This window comes from Taudactylus pleione, unplaced genomic scaffold (genome assembly GCF_031769625.1).
Source record: "Taudactylus pleione unplaced genomic scaffold, aTauple2 ptg001724l, whole genome shotgun sequence".
NCBI lineage: Eukaryota > Metazoa > Chordata > Amphibia > Anura > Myobatrachidae > Taudactylus > Taudactylus pleione.
In genome coordinates, this window is record NW_028286121.1 from 336715 (window position 1) to 353070 (window position 16356).

The window sequence follows — 16356 nt, forward strand, 5'->3', positions numbered from 1 at the left end:
ACAGACACAGCCACCCTAATTCCTGGTATATTTGTAATCCAAGCAGGCTGGCTCTACCACTAGCCGAATCTGGGCGAACCCCAGGGCTTAGAGGGCACTTATACAGTGTTGGTAATGGGCTGGGAGTGTGGAGCTAGGCTATGAGCCTGATTCAGAGCCGGACGCAATTAGCGCTCGCTCGTCCAGAAAATAGGGGTGGCTATTCAAATGAACCGTTCGCTCTTTGCGGTCTGTTCACGCATCTAGGTCAAAACGAGCGAACAAAACTGGCCGCTCGCATCCTACGTCATGTCCGCTATTTATTAGATTAATCGAGTACATCGACCAGGGTATGAACTGCTCGCTATTCTTGGCGTTGTTTTTTGCTACCACTATATTGCGAGCAGTTCTGGCTATAAAATAACCCAGTGACGTGGTCAATGACGCTGCTGTTTTAATTATGCACACCAATAAAACGCCTGTTTTGACCTTTAAGCACGCCAGCGTTTGGATCTCCACTCCCCGTTTTCAAGCACCTTCCCCTGTTACCACCCACATACGCCTCCTCCTGTCACTCAAAATAGCAGGCATTCGCTATTTTGCGAACACATGAATTTCGACCGCACTGACTGGTTCGCGCATGCGTATAACGATCCGTACGCATGCGCAGTTGGGCAAACATCGCTCGGAGCGAACGAGCGTCCGCTTACGAGCGACTCTGAATCAGGCCCTATGTTCGTGATACTCTGAAGATAAGATGCCCCCATGCCCCACACAAGGTAAGGAGTAATGGAATAGCGGCACACATATGGGGTTCCAAATAAATGTATAATTGAGTCGTTGTACAAATGGCCCCTCCGTCTAGAAACATAAGTGCCCTCAAGGTATGCCAAGATGGCTAGGCAGGCGGCACTCGGGTACATACCATGCGATGGTGCGACCCAGCGATGGTACGATGCGATGTAACTACACATCGTGCGTGCCGCACACACTGCGCGGTCCAGCGTACTCCGGCGCGATGTGCCGTTACATGCTGCAAGTAACTGCTCCACGTCATACATTGCATCGTGCAGAACAGCCGATGGGACGATGTGATGAGCGCCGAATCGGGGGCGTACACAATATACCATGTGTACAAGGTGTGGAGACTGTCACCTGGGCGGTACACCTACCAAGCCATAACGCGGGCGCACGAAGGCGAGTCCACAATTTACGGACTCTGTGGAAGTTGTAATAAATTTGCAAATGTTCCCATTTATTCTGCAATCTAAAAACTGATTTGTTCCCCCAGGAGCTTCTCATTCCATGCGAGCTTATTTCATAGAACGCCAGAACTCGCCCATCATCACCATCATCTAAGACTATTTACATGGCGCCACAAGTTGTGCAGCTGTCGCTGGACTGGCAAACTGATATCAGCTGTGTTCACAGTCAGTATTGTAATCATTAAGGGCCTGCTTCTGAGTTGGTCGCAGCCCAGGCCCAAATGCTGCTACGAAAGCCCTTCCGCTGGTCCTAATGTGCAAGGACTGAGACGCCCGCTGTCATTTTCCTTAGGCGCTAAAATACCGATTGGTGCGTCACTATCCATCTGAGTATGGCCTCCTTTGTTACCGTTTTTGCGTCTCTGAATCTAACCACTATGGGTGACATGCACAATTACTATTTATTACTTAACAGGTGGAGAAAAATACAACTGTTAAGGGGGTAAATTTATTAAAGTGAGAGTTTATAGATGTGGAGATGTTGCCTATAGCAACCAATCAGATTCTACTTAACATTTAACTAGCACCTTCTAGAAGATAATAGCTAGAATCTGGTTGCTATGGGCAACATCTCCACATCTAAACTCTCCCTTTTTGTAAATGTTTAATGTACCCCTAAGAGTGGTGCGTAAAGGCAGCCTGTCAGTCATTACTCGGTCACAACTGCTTCACAAAGTTCACAACGCTGATAATCTGTGTATTGTGTAGCAGGGGGTGGGGCCACGATGACACAATTGTGTGGCGACGCCTCCCCTCCACCCTCAATTCCGCATCATGTCCCCCGTTACGCCCCCTTACACCGCGCCACCTCGATATGCCGGAATGGTCGGCAAGTGTGATGTCAATTCCCACGTCCATTCTGCGGGACCGCAGACCCGCTCTGTACTGCAGCAATCGACTGATCTGTGCACCATGCCGCGCTGTTGTACGCAGGTGCTTGGTGTCTCAATACATCACCCGGCGGCTGCAACATTTGCGGAATTTCATATCGCAGCTGCATACACATACGCAGCAGCGATGGCATTAGCATATGCTAATCACGCCCAAAGTTCACTCGCATGCAAATGAGACATATTTGCATCACATTGGTAGTGTATACTAATCGATTGGCAGTTGATAGCTGCGTCCATATTTGCACGCTAATTTATACGCCTTTCCGCCCCGATGTTCCTATGAGAACGTCTGCCTATGGTCCTTATTCTCTTTATTTCATTACAAGCTGCTCTCTTGACTCTCCGTATACTTAATTACATGACTGTGCCCCCCGCCCCCCCCTCTCCCTCAGCTCTCGTTACCAGCACCGAGGGTCAACACTGGGGCCCCCCAGCATGTGTGTTTAGTAGCTGTACTTGACCCTTCTGTCCTCCGCCCCCCCCTCAAAATACACAAACACAGAGACACACACGCTTGGGCCTACGTGGCTGCTCGGAGCCTATTGTTGGGTTTCCATGGAGATAGGTTGCCATCGTTACCCCACTGATAACACAGCGGCCATTAATCACTGTGGCATTGTGGCACTATTGCGCGCAAAAAAAACAGACGGGCAGTGGAGGCTTCGGATACAAAAATATTGTGAGCGTAATAAAATATAAGATAATAAAAAATGTCACGAGACAAACATTGGGTTAATAGTAACCACGGCGTTTGCTTTATATCATGAAACCGAGCTGTGCACAAAATGGTCCGCAGGTGCATAACACATTATGAGCCCTGTAGGTGTCAGAGACCGGCATAAGAACAGATTATGGCGCCGCGCAATTACAGACGGAGGACTGCGGAAACACAAATATTGTGTCTTGTTTGTGGTATGCTGGGACACCAAATATATCATGTAAACAGGCACCTGAATTATGTTTTATCGTTAATAACATATATATATATATATATATATATATATATATATACACAGCATGCATATATATTTAAATATAAATCCATGAAAGTGAATTGCTATAATAATGAATATAAGTCTGTTAAGTAATACATTATTTGTATTCCATATTTCAAATGCAGACGTATCGTGACCGTTTTCAGGGCGTCTCAACCTGTGGCTGCAATCCCATACACAGTACAAATCGCTCCAGCGTTTCAGCTTCAGCTGCCATTTTGGGCGATCATAGGGTTACTCAGGAGTCCGATTATCGACTGATCTACGACCAATGTTGAGTCTTTTGTACGCAGTTGCTTGGATTTGCAAAGCCGCCTGTGGGCATCTCAATACAAATCATGGCGGCTGCTATATTTACATATTTTTCGCACAGCCGCTGCGTACAAATTTTGCAGCTGCGGTGGCATTAGCGATCAGGCCCTATGATTCCTGTTACAAATATTTCATATGTGCATGGAAATAGATTTTTGCCACCACAATAGACATAGCTGCCAGGAAGAGAGTGTTTTCCACAGAGGGACGTAGAAATATTTTGGATGAAATTTACAAAAAAAGAGTAAAAAATGGGCTCATTGGCTAAATTTACCTAGTTACCATTTCTTTTTCTTAAATAAAAGACAACACAGGTTATTGTTTTATTTTTATTTTTTATGAAACTTTTAATTCATTTACCACAAAGAAGCAAAGAAAAAAAAAGAAAAAATTCCCCTTCAAAAGGAGCCATGTGCTAATTACAATTCCAAGGCGCTAACAATAGTCTAATTAGTTCATAAATTATCTCTAATGACAACTTTTTCTTTTACAAAAGGATCGCCATACTAAATTAAAATTGTACAAAAAAAACTATTTTTGTTTTTGCATTTTTTTTAACAAAAAAATTCTACAAAAAAAAAATAAAAAACAAATGTGTAAAATATTTACAATTTTTTTTTAATCTTTTTGCGAAGGGGGTTGGTCAAGGCAACGAGAACACTGTTTTCATATGATCACAATATTTAATTAGGAATCATGGAGTCCAACTTTCACTTAATGAACACATCACAAACCTCCTGACAATTGCGGATGCTAGAAATAAAATGAAGTTAATGACACTTGATGTGAGGGCAGCCATTTTGAAAGTAATGGAATTCACGGTTGACAATCATCTATATGACACTGGTAGAACCTCTGCCAAGGTAGGTGATTTTCCCCCGGCAGAAAGACCTGAGCGTCTAATGCATGTTACAAAATGGAGACATGTCAGCTGTGCTCTGATATGTAGGCTCTTAAGGGGGATAAGGCAAAAGAGACATTATATATGGACACAAGCCCAATATAGCTACGTTGAAGCCTGAGATTACAAAATAGAAAGGGAGACAGACAGCCGCGTTTGGCATTGGCCTGATTATTTGCACAAAATAAGACATTTAACTTACAGCCAGACCCAAAACTCAATGGAAGCGCCCATGTTGTTGAAAACTTGATGTTCAAGGTAATGTTGCCTATCAATTCATTAGGAACTAGAGACATCAGTGAGGCACGCGTCATCTTAATGATGTCACTAATCCCAGTTGGGTCGATTGGTTGCAATTGTAAGTTAAATATTAAGAGGCATTACCATGAATATTAGTGCAGGGCACAAAATGGCTGCCATTTGGTTTAGGGGGATAGCTGTAAGATAAAGCAAAAATATACTAGATGGAAACAATAATATGTGAGAAATGGTTATTTGAAAAATTCACCTTAGTAATGACAAGCAAGAATTCTATAATTTGGTAAGGTCATTTCACCCCGGCATGGAACGGATTATTTGGTCTCTGTGGGGGTGATTCAATTAAGCTTGAGGTCCCACAGAAGTTTTGGTGGTACAAAGCATTGCACGATACTCCTGTGATGCCTCATGCTAATGGATTCTGCCCCTATAAGTATCTCTTTATTTTACCTTAGCACAGAGAAAAGCAATATGGAGGTTTTCACACCTTTAAACCTGGTGAGAAACGACTTTCTTTGTCCAGAATAATTCACCCAAATATTGTATGAATATTCAGGAAAAAAAAAATTCAAGCAAAATAACTATATATACATAGGATGTATTTCTAAATTTAGGCTCAAAATTTTATATTCTTCCAAATACATAAAAATAGATTTAAAAATAAAACAAAACAAAAAACAACAGCTGATATGGTATGAAATTTTTTGAATATAACCAAAAAAATATAATCTGAGCACTAAGGTAGGATTTATTAAAAAACAAATCAAGTTACAAAAGTAAAGAAACCGTTTAGTCTCCACTCTAATAAAAGGAAAAATTAATAAGATGTAAAAAATATATACGGTCAGTGTATATAAAAATAATCCACCGAAACAAATATTGTTTCCCATGGGGTCATACAGATACGATTGCTGCGTTCCCGACATTTGTGGCACATTAGAAGTCGACGTCGACAAATATACAAGAAAATATGCAACGCAGACCTTTCCTGTGTTTTTGTCTATGCCGCGTCTGTAATTAATGCACGTGTGAACTTAACACATTTTTTTGGCTTAGGAATCAGAAGGCAGTGGATGTCTACGGCGCTACTCTCATATAAGCGCTACAAGGCAGGTCGTCTGAAAGAGCATTAGCTCTTCCTTATGAGGGAGGAAAATGAAACTATATTACAGTAGAGGTGAATGGGGCCTATTTAATAATAATGCTTCTAAGAGTAATAATACGGCGTAAACCACCGTAACAAGCCAGTTATTATTATTTATATGGCGCCACAGTTGTCAGATTTAATTTGTGTGATAAAATAGTGGATTGGTTGCTATGCTGTCGGCCCCACATTATTAAATAAACCCCATAATAAACCCCACAAAAAGTCCCTCTAACTGCATAAAAATTTTTTTTTCCAGTTTCTCGTCTATAAACTGAACTTTTATGCGCGATTTTCTTTTATAATTTTATGGTAATTTTATACTAAGTCACTTAGTCTAAGTGTATAGCAATTAAACGATAACCAAAATAATGCAATAAATCAAACCACAGGAGGTTTGTACCCATGCCAACGTAACTTTGCGAAGAGTATAAAAATCAGATCGTATTAATGGCAGGAGCAGGGTCTGTGGCCCTGTAAATAAGGAGCGCACAGAGGAGACTAGATGGATTTTCCCATATATAAGAGTGGGATTCATTAACAGGATTTAAAGCCGGGCATGACACCTTACCCCTGGTAACAAGAACTGAGCGGCAATATCCCGACCTGAACCAAACCTGTCACTTCCTATCACAGTCGTACATACGACCGCGGACAAAAGAACCTTTATTTGGTAAATGTAACATCCCTTTAATATGTCTTCACAATAGCGTGAGGGTCTCAGGTTGGCATGGGAGATGGAGCCTGCTTCATTTTCACAGGGCTATGATTTCAACTGGGGAGTTGAAGGCGGGGGGCTGTGTGAGTGGGGGGTTAGGAGACCGTCGTCAGGTCTAAAAATGGACCCCCCGCCCTGGCGGGCCCATCTTTTATCAAGTGTATTTACTTGTGAAGCTGACATCTTCAAATATCCGTCTAATGTTGAGCTGTAAAACTACATCAACCCCCTCCTCTTTTTTTTTTTTTATCGCTCATTTTCGTTCCCTGTCTCCCTGGCGACCGACATTTTAATGCCGTAGCAGAGAGAGAGAGAGAGAGAGAGACACAGACACGGAGGGGGAGACTCTGAGGAGCGACTAGTCCCCATGCGTCTCCATGGATACCGGGCCTAGCTTAATTACGCTCCGTTCTCTCCCCCCCACCACCCCCTGCTTTCCTCTCCCATGCTCCCAGCAGAGGTGCAATATTTCAACATGTCCCAGCGTGCAGACACAGCCGGTGCACACATCTCTATGTATAGCTGGGGGGGGGGGGGGGGGTGTTTATGTCTCCCCCCCCTCCCTGCCTTAGAACCAGGTTATTTTATTTATTTGGGAAAATAAACGGCAGAAAGGACTCCTGGCCTCCTACGGTGACATGAGACGTAACCCGTGGCAATTCAAAATTAGAGGTATAAACAGCCGGACGCTTCTTTTTCCTATATTCCGAAAGGCACCAGAGGGAATGACAACAAATGGGGCTGAATCTTAGATGGAAACCATATTTTAAAAAAAAGGTGACTTAACTTTTGTGCAAATATCAGTAGAAGGAAGGAACGGAGATGGTCTAGGCTATTATTTAAGGCTTTGGGCTGGAGAGTAATAATAATAATAATAAAAAAAAAATATATATATATATATTCATATATATATCTTGGAGAACTGCCGCCATTTTGGTTCAGTGACAGCTGACTTTTTTATTTTTTTTTGTAGTTTGCTCGTCTCTATTACTCAAGTTGACTCCAGCGAGTTACATCCTCAGAATGGCCAATCTGCTCACGTCCCCCCTCCCCCGCCCCGGCAGGGAGATACTACGTAGAGACAGGCGCCCTGGACCTTCTCATCGACCATCTCCAGCCTTCGGTGGAGTAATCTTTTTTTTTTGACAATAGCTGCTGGTCAGACATAGGATTCTAGAAGCCTCCACTCTTTTTGTCAGCGCCTCGCGTCTTGGGGAGGCCGAGTAAGGCGGGCGGGGTGGAGGTGCACACACATGGGGAGGGGCTTTGCAATGAAACCTTTACTTTCATAATGTCCTCCGCCCCTCTTTCACATATCCTACAATAAGCCCCCCCGCCCTCCGAAAAGGAACAGAGGGGGAAAAAAAAAAAAAGCCAAAGACGGCGTCTCTTTCATACTTTGTAATAGATATTGGCCGGGCTCTGGCTCGCCATGTCTTGTACAATGTAAACAGGGTGTCCATAGTCCCCACTGACTTTCTCATAATGGGGGCAGAAGGCACCTCCTTCAGAAGGCCTCAAGGGCATTATAATGTCGCTGGGCTCGTGGCCGTTGTTGTTGCCCCCTCCTCGCTTTGGGGAAGTAATAGAGCCCAGCGAGAGGGGAGGATGTCTGGTGTCGCTGTGCTTGGCTTGCCGGCGTTTGTGGCAGGCCCATCCCACCACGCCAAACACCAAAAGGAGAAGGACGGCTCCCCCAACCGCCCCGGCGACTAGAGGTACATGGGAATTAGGGAGTGGCCCGTTCTCTCCAGTCTTGGTGGCATTACCGGATGTATCTCCTAAGGAAAAAAAGAAAATGTGTTAAGATTTACTATAAAAGTACTATGCCAAGCACAAAAGAGGTGTCAATATCAAGACTTTTGTGGGTGATGTGACATCAATGCTGATAAGAGGCTGCGTCATTGTACTACGGGTCACATCTGTGCTCGTCCTCTCATAGACAGAAGGGAGCTATGAGCCTGTCCCTCCCCCTGCAGGGTGACACAGACAGAAGGGAGCTATGAGCCTGTCCCTCCCCCTGCAGGGTGACACAGACAGAAGGGAGCTATGAGCCTGTCCCTCCCCCTGCAGGGTGACACAGACAGAAGGGAGCAATGAGCCTGTCCCTCCCCATACAGGGTGACACAGACAGAAGGGAGCTATGAGCCTGTCCCTCCCCCTGCAGGGTGACACAGACAGAAGGGAGCAATGAGCCTGTCCCTCCCCATACAGGGTGACACAGACAGAAGGGAGCTATGAGCCTGTCCCTCCCCCTGCAGGGTGACACAGACAGAAGGGAGCTATGAGCCTGTCCCTCCCCCTGCAGGGTGACACAGACAGAAGGGAGCTATGAGCCTGTCCCTCCCCCTGCAGGGTGACACAGACAGAAGGGAGCAATGAGCCTGTCCCTCCCCATACAGGGTGACACAGACAGAAGGGAGCTATGAGCCTGTCCCTCCCCCTGCAGGGTGACACAGACAGAAGGGAGATACGATCCTGTCCCTCCCCCTGCAGGGTGACACAGACAGAAGGGAGCTATGAGCCTGTCCCTCCCCCTGCAGGGTGACACAGACAGAAGGGAGCTATGAGCCTGTCCCTCCCCCTGCAGGGTGACACAGACAGAAGGGAGCAATGAGCCTGTCCCTCCCCATACAGGGTGACACAGACAGAAGGGAGCTATGAGCCTGTCCCTCCCCCTGCAGGGTGACACAGACAGAAGGGAGCTATGAGCCTGTCCCTCCCCCTGCAGAGTGACACAGACAGAAGGGAGCTATGAGACTGTCCCTCCCCCTGCAGGGTGACACAGACAGAAGGGAGCAATGAGCCTGTCCCTCCCCATACAGGGTGACACAGACAGAAGGGAGCTATGAGCCTGTCCCTCCCCCTGCAGGGTGACACAGACAGAAGGGAGCAATGAGCCTGTCCCTCCCCATACAGGGTGACACAGACAGAAGGGAGCTATGAGCCTGTCCCTCCCCCTGCAGGGTGACACAGACAGAAGGGAGCTATGAGCCTGTCCCTCCCCCTGCAGGGTGACACAGACAGAAGGGAGCTATGAGCCTGTCCCTCCCCCTGCAGGGTGACACAGACAGAAGGGAGCAATGAGCCTGTCCCTCCCCATACAGGGTGACACAGACAGAAGGGAGCTATGAGCCTGTCCCTCCCCCTGCAGGGTGACACAGACAGAAGGGAGCTATGAGCCTGTCCCTCCTCCTGCAGGGTGACACAGACAGAAGGGAGCTATGAGCCTGTCCCTCCCCCTGCAGGGTGACACAGACAGAAGGGAGCTATGAGCCTGTCCCTCCCCCTGCAGGGTGACACAGACAGAAGGGAGCAATGAGCCTGTCCCTCCCCATACAGGGTGACACAGACAGAAGGGAGCTATGAGCCTGTCCCTCCCCCTGCAGGGTGACACAGACAGAAGGGAGCTATGAGCCTGTCCCTCCCCCTGCAGGGTGACACAGACAGAAGGGAGCTATGAGCCTGTCCCTCCCCCTGCAGGGTGACACAGACAGAAGGGAGCAATGAGCCTGTCCCTCCCCCTACAGGGTGACACAGACAGAAGGGAGCTATGAGCCTGTCCCTCCCCCTGCAGGGTGACACAGACAGAAGGGAGCTATGAGCCTGTCCCTCCTCCTGCAGGGTGACACAGACAGAAGGGAGCTATGAGCCTGTCCCTCCCCCTGCAGGGTGACACAGACAGAAGGGAGCTATGAGCCTGTCCCTCCCCCTGCAGGGTGACACAGACAGAAGGGAGCAATGAGCCTGTCCCTCCCCATACAGGGTGACACAGACAGAAGGGAGCTATGAGCCTGTCCCTCCCCCTGCAGGGTGACACAGACAGAAGGGAGCTATGAGCCTGTCCCTCCTCCTGCAGGGTGACACAGACAGAAGGGAGCTATGAGCCTGTCCCTCCCCCTGCAGGGTGACACAGACAGAAGGGAGCTATGAGCCTGTCCCTCCCCCTGCAGGGTGACACAGACAGAAGGGAGCAATGAGCCTGTCCCTCCCCATACAGGGTGACACAGACAGAAGGGAGCTATGAGCCTGTCCCTCCCCCTGCAGGGTGACACAGACAGAAGGGAGCTATGAGCCTGTCCCTCCTCCTGCAGGGTGACACAGACAGAAGGGAGCTATGAGCCTGTCCCTCCCCCTGCAGGGTGACACAGACAGAAGGGAGCTATGAGCCTGTCCCTCCCCCTGCAGGGTGACACAGACAGAAGGGAGCTATGAGCCTGTCCCTCCCCCTGCAGGGTGACACAGACAGAAGGGAGCAATGAGCCTGTCCCTCCCCATACAGGGTGACACAGACAGAAGGGAGCTATGAGCCTGTCCCTCCCCCTGCAGGGTGACACAGACAGAAGGGAGCTATGAGCCTGTCCCTCCTCCTGCAGGGTGACACAGACAGAAGGGAGCTATGAGCCTGTCCCTCCCCCTGCAGGGTGACACAGACAGAAGGGAGCTATGAGCCTGTCCCTCCCCCTGCAGGGTGACACAGACAGAAGGGAGCAATGAGCCTGTCCCTCCCCATACAGGGTGACACAGACAGAAGGGAGCTATGAGCCTGTCCCTCCCCCTGCAGGGTGACACAGACAGAAGGGAGCTATGAGCCTGTCCCTCCTCCTGCAGGGTGACACAGACAGAAGGGAGCTATGAGCCTGTCCCTCCCCCTGCAGGGTGACACAGACAGAAGGGAGCTATGAGCCTGTCCCTCCTCATACAGGGTGACACAGACAGAAGGGAGCTATGAGCCTGTCCCTCCCCCTGCAGGGTGACACAGACAGAAGGGAGCTATGAGCCTGTCCCTCCCCATACAGGGTGACACAGACAGAAGGGAGCTATGAGCCTGTCCCTCCCCCTGCAGGGTGACACAGACAGAAGGGAGCTATGAGCCTGTCCCTCCCCCTGCAGGGTGACAGACAGAAGGGAGCTATGAGCCTGTCCCTCCCCATACAGGGTGACACAGACAGAAGGGAGCTATGAGCCTGTCCCTCCCCCTGCAGGATGACACAGACAGAAGGGAGCTATGAGCCTGTCCCTCCCCATACAGGGTGACACAGACAGAAGGGAGCTATGAGCCTGTCCCTCCCCCTGCAAGGTGACACAGACAGAAGGGAGCTATGAGCCTGTCCCTCCCCCTGCAGGGTGACACAGACAGAAGGGAGCTATGAGCCTGCCCCTCCCCCTGCAGAGTGACACAGACAGAAGGGAGCTATGAGCCTGTCCCTCTCCCTGCAGGGTGACACAGACAGAAGGGAGCTATGAGCCTGCCCCTCCCCCTGCAGGGTGACACAGACAGAAGGGAGCTATGAGCCTGTCCCTCCCCCTGCAGGGTGACACAGACAGAAGGGAGCTATGAGCCTGTCCCTCCCCCTGCAGGGTGACACAGACAGAAGGGAGCTATGAGCCTGTGCCTCCCCCTGCAGGGTGACACAGTGACACAGACAGAAGGGAGCTTTGAGCCTGTCCCTCCCCCTGCAGGGTGACACAGACAGAAGGGAGCTATGAGCCTGTCCCTCCCCCTGCAGGGTGACACAGACAGAAGAGAGCTATGAGCCTGTCCCTCCCCCTGCAGGGTGACACAGACAGAAGGGAGCTATGAGCCTGTCCCTCCCCCTACAGGGTGACACAGACAGAAGGGAGCTATGAGCCTGTCCCTCCCCCTGCAGGGTGACACAGACAGAAGGGAGCTATGAGCCTGTCCCTCCTCCTGCAGGGTGACACAGACAGAAGGGAGCTATGAGCCTGTCCCTCCCCCTGCAGGGTGACACAGACAGAAGGGAGCTATGAGCCTGTCCCTCCCCATACAGGGTGACACAGACAGAAGGGAGCTATGAGCCTGTCCCTCCCCCTGCAGGGTGACACAGACAGAAGGGAGCTATGAGCCTGTCCCTCCCCCTGCAGGGTGACACAGACAGAAGGGAGCTATGAGCCTGTGCCTCCCCCTGCAGGGTGACACAGTGACACAGACAGAAGGGAGCTTTGAGCCTGTCCCTCCCCCTGCAGGGTGACACAGACAGAAGGGAGCTATGAGCCTGTCCCTCCCCCTGCAGGGTGACACAGACAGAAGAGAGCTATGAGCCTGTCCCTCCCCCTGCAGGGTGACACAGACAGAAGGGAGCTTTGAGCCTGTCCCTCCCCCTGCAGGGTGACACAGACAGAAGGGAGCTATGAGCCTGTCCCTCCCCCTGCAGGGTGACACAGACAGAAGGGAGCTATGAGCCTGTCCCTCCCCCTGCAGGGTGACACAGACAGAAGGGAGCTATGAGCCTGTCCCTCCCCCTGCAGAGTGACACAGACAGAAGGGAGCTATGAGCCTGTCCCACCCCCTGCAGGGTGACACAGACAGAAGGGAGCTATGAGCCTGTGCCTCCCCCTGCAGGGTGACACAGTGACACAGACAGAAGGGAGCTTTGAGCCTGTCCCTCCCCCTGCAGGGTGACACAGACAGAAGGGAGCTATGAGCCTGTCCCTCCCCCTGCAGGGTGACACAGACAGAAGGGAGCTATGAGCCTGTCCCTCCCCATACAGGGTGACACAGACAGAAGGGAGCTATGAGCCTGTCCCTCCCCCTGCAGGGTGACACAGACAGAAGGGAGCTATGAGCCTGTCCCTCCTCCTGCAGGGTGACACAGACAGAAGGGAGCTATGAGCCTGTCCCTCCCCCTGCAGGGTGACACAGACAGAAGGGAGCTATGAGCCTGTCCCTCCCCATACAGGGTGACACAGACAGAAGGGAGCTATGAGCCTGTCCCTCCCCCTGCAGGGTGACACAGACAGAAGGGAGCTATGAGCCTGTCCCTCCCCCTGCAGGGTGACACAGACAGAAGGGAGCTATGAGCCTGTCCCTCCCCCTGCAGGGTGACACAGACAGAAGGGAGCAATGAGCCTGTCCCTCCTCCTGCAGGGTGACACAGACAGAAGGGAGCTATGAGCCTGTCCCTCCCCCTGCAGGGTGACACAGACAGAAGGGAGCTATGAGCCTGTCCCTCCCCCTGCAGGGTGACACAGACAGAAGGGAGCAATGAGCCTGTCCCTCCCCATACAGGGTGACACAGACAGAAGGGAGCTATGAGCCTGTCCCTCCCCCTGCAGGGTGACACAGACAGAAGGGAGCTATGAGCCTGTCCCTCCTCCTGCAGGGTGACACAGACAGAAGGGAGCTATGAGCCTGTCCCTCCCCCTGCAGGGTGACACAGACAGAAGGGAGCTATGAGCCTGTCCCTCCCCCTGCAGGGTGACACAGACAGAAGGGAGCAATGAGCCTGTCCCTCCCCATACAGGGTGACACAGACAGAAGGGAGCTATGAGCCTGTCCCTCCCCCTGCAGGGTGACACAGACAGAAGGGAGCTATGAGCCTGTCCCTCCTCCTGCAGGGTGACACAGACAGAAGGGAGCTATGAGCCTGTCCCTCCCCCTGCAGGGTGACACAGACAGAAGGGAGCTATGAGCCTGTCCCTCCCCCTGCAGGGTGACACAGACAGAAGGGAGCAATGAGCCTGTCCCTCCCCATACAGGGTGACACAGACAGAAGGGAGCTATGAGCCTGTCCCTCCCCCTGCAGGGTGACACAGACAGAAGGGAGCTATGAGCCTGTCCCTCCTCCTGCAGGGTGACACAGACAGAAGGGAGCTATGAGCCTGTCCCTCCCCCTGCAGGGTGACACAGACAGAAGGGAGCTATGAGCCTGTCCCTCCCCCTGCAGGGTGACACAGACAGAAGGGAGCAATGAGCCTGTCCCTCCCCATACAGGGTGACACAGACAGAAGGGAGCTATGAGCCTGTCCCTCCCCCTGCAGGGTGACACAGACAGAAGGGAGCTATGAGCCTGTCCCTCCTCCAGCAGGGTGACACAGACAGAAGGGAGCTATGAGCCTGTCCCTCCCCCTGCAGGGTGACACAGACAGAAGGGAGCTATGAGCCTGTCCCTCCCCATACAGGGTGACACAGACAGAAGGGAGCTATGAGCCTGTCCCTCCCCCTGCAGGGTGACACAGACAGAAGGGAGCTATGAGCCTGTCCCTCCCCATACAGGGTGACACAGACAGAAGGGAGCTATGAGCCTGTCCCTCCCCCTGCAGGGTGACACAGACAGAAGGGAGCTATGAGCCTGTCCCTCCCCCTGCAGGGTGACACAGACAGAAGGGAGCTATGAGCCTGTCCCTCCCCCTACAGGGTGACACAGACAGAAGGGAGCTATGAGCCTGTCCCTCCCCCTGCAGGATGACACAGACAGAAGGGAGCTATGAGCCTGTCCCTCCCCATACAGGGTGACACAGACAGAAGGGAGCTATGAGCCTGTCCCTCCCCCTGCAAGGTGACACAGACAGAAGGGAGCTATGAGCCTGTCCCTCCCCCTGCAGGGTGACACAGACAGAAGGGAGCTATGAGCCTGCCCCTCCCCCTGCAGAGTGACACAGACAGAAGGGAGCTATGAGCCTGTCCCTCCCCCTGCAGGGTGACACAGACAGAAGGGAGCTATGAGCCTGTCCCTCCTCCTGCAGGGTGACACAGACAGAAGGGAGCTATGAGCCTGTCCCTCCCCCTGCAGGGTGACACAGACAGAAGGGAGCTATGAGCCTGTCCCTCCCCATACAGGGTGACACAGACAGAAGGGAGCTATGAGCCTGTCCCTCCCCCTGCAGGGTGACACAGACAGAAGGGAGCTATGAGCCTGTCCCTCCCCATACAGGGTGACACAGACAGAAGGGAGCTATGAGCCTGTCCCTCCCCCTGCAGGGTGACACAGACAGAAGGGAGCTATGAGCCTGTCCCTCCCCCTGCAGGGTGACACAGACAGAAGGGAGCTATGAGCCTGTCCCTCCCCATACAGGGTGACACAGACAGAAGGGAGCTATGAGCCTGTCCCTCCCCCTGCAGGATGACACAGACAGAAGGGAGCTATGAGCCTGTCCCTCCCCATACAGGGTGACACAGACAGAAGGGAGCTATGAGCCTGTCCCTCCCCCTGCAAGGTGACACAGACAGAAGGGAGCTATGAGCCTGTCCCTCCCCCTGCAGGGTGACACAGACAGAAGGGAGCTATGAGCCTGCCCCTCCCCCTGCAGAGTGACACAGACAGAAGGGAGCTATGAGCCTGTCCCTCTCCCTGCAGGGTGACACAGACAGAAGGGAGCTATGAGCCTGCCCCTCCCCCTGCAGGGTGACACAGACAGAAGGGAGCTATGAGCCTGTCCCTCCCCCTGCAGGGTGACACAGACAGAAGGGAGCTATGAGCCTGTCCCTCCCCCTGCAGGGTGACACAGACAGAAGGGAGCTATGAGCCTGTGCCTCCCCCTGCAGGGTGACACAGTGACACAGACAGAAGGGAGCTTTGAGCCTGTCCCTCCCCCTGCAGGGTGACACAGACAGAAGGGAGCTATGAGCCTGTCCCTCCCCCTGCAGGGTGACACAGACAGAAGAGAGCTATGAGCCTGTCCCTCCCCCTGCAGGGTGACACAGACAGAAGGGAGCTATGAGCCTGTCCCTCCCCCTACAGGGTGACACAGACAGAAGGGAGCTATGAGCCTGTCCCTCCCCCTGCAGGGTGACACAGACAGAAGGGAGCTATGAGCCTGTCCCTCCTCCTGCAGGGTGACACAGACAGAAGGGAGCTATGAGCCTGTCCATCCCCCTGCAGGGTGACACAGACAGAAGGGAGCTATGAGCCTGTCCCTCCCCATACAGGGTGACACAGACAGAAGGGAGCTATGAGCCTGTCCCTCCCCCTGCAGGGTGACACAGACAGAAGGGAGCTATGAGCCTGTCCCTCCCCCTGCAGGGTGACACAGACAGAAGGGAGCTATGAGCCTGTGCCTCCCCCTGCAGGGTGACACAGTGACACAGACAGAAGGGAGCTTTGAGCCTGTCCCTCCCCCTGCAGGGTGACACAGACAGAAGGGAGCTAT

At 51.8% G+C, this 16356-nt stretch overlaps 1 protein-coding gene across 1 annotated transcript in view; it reads right to left on the bottom strand.

The window, feature by feature from the left end:
* Window positions 1–3768: 3768 nt before the first annotated feature.
* EFNB3 (ephrin B3) overlaps window positions 3769–16356 on the bottom strand; it is a 203028-nt gene continuing 190440 nt past the window's right edge. The window contains exon 5 of the mRNA XM_088464642.1: window positions 3769–8246. Coding sequence (XP_088320768.1) covers window positions 7858–8246 — 389 coding nt within the window. The 3' untranslated portion in view covers window positions 3769–7857. The remainder of the gene's footprint in view (window positions 8247–16356) is intronic.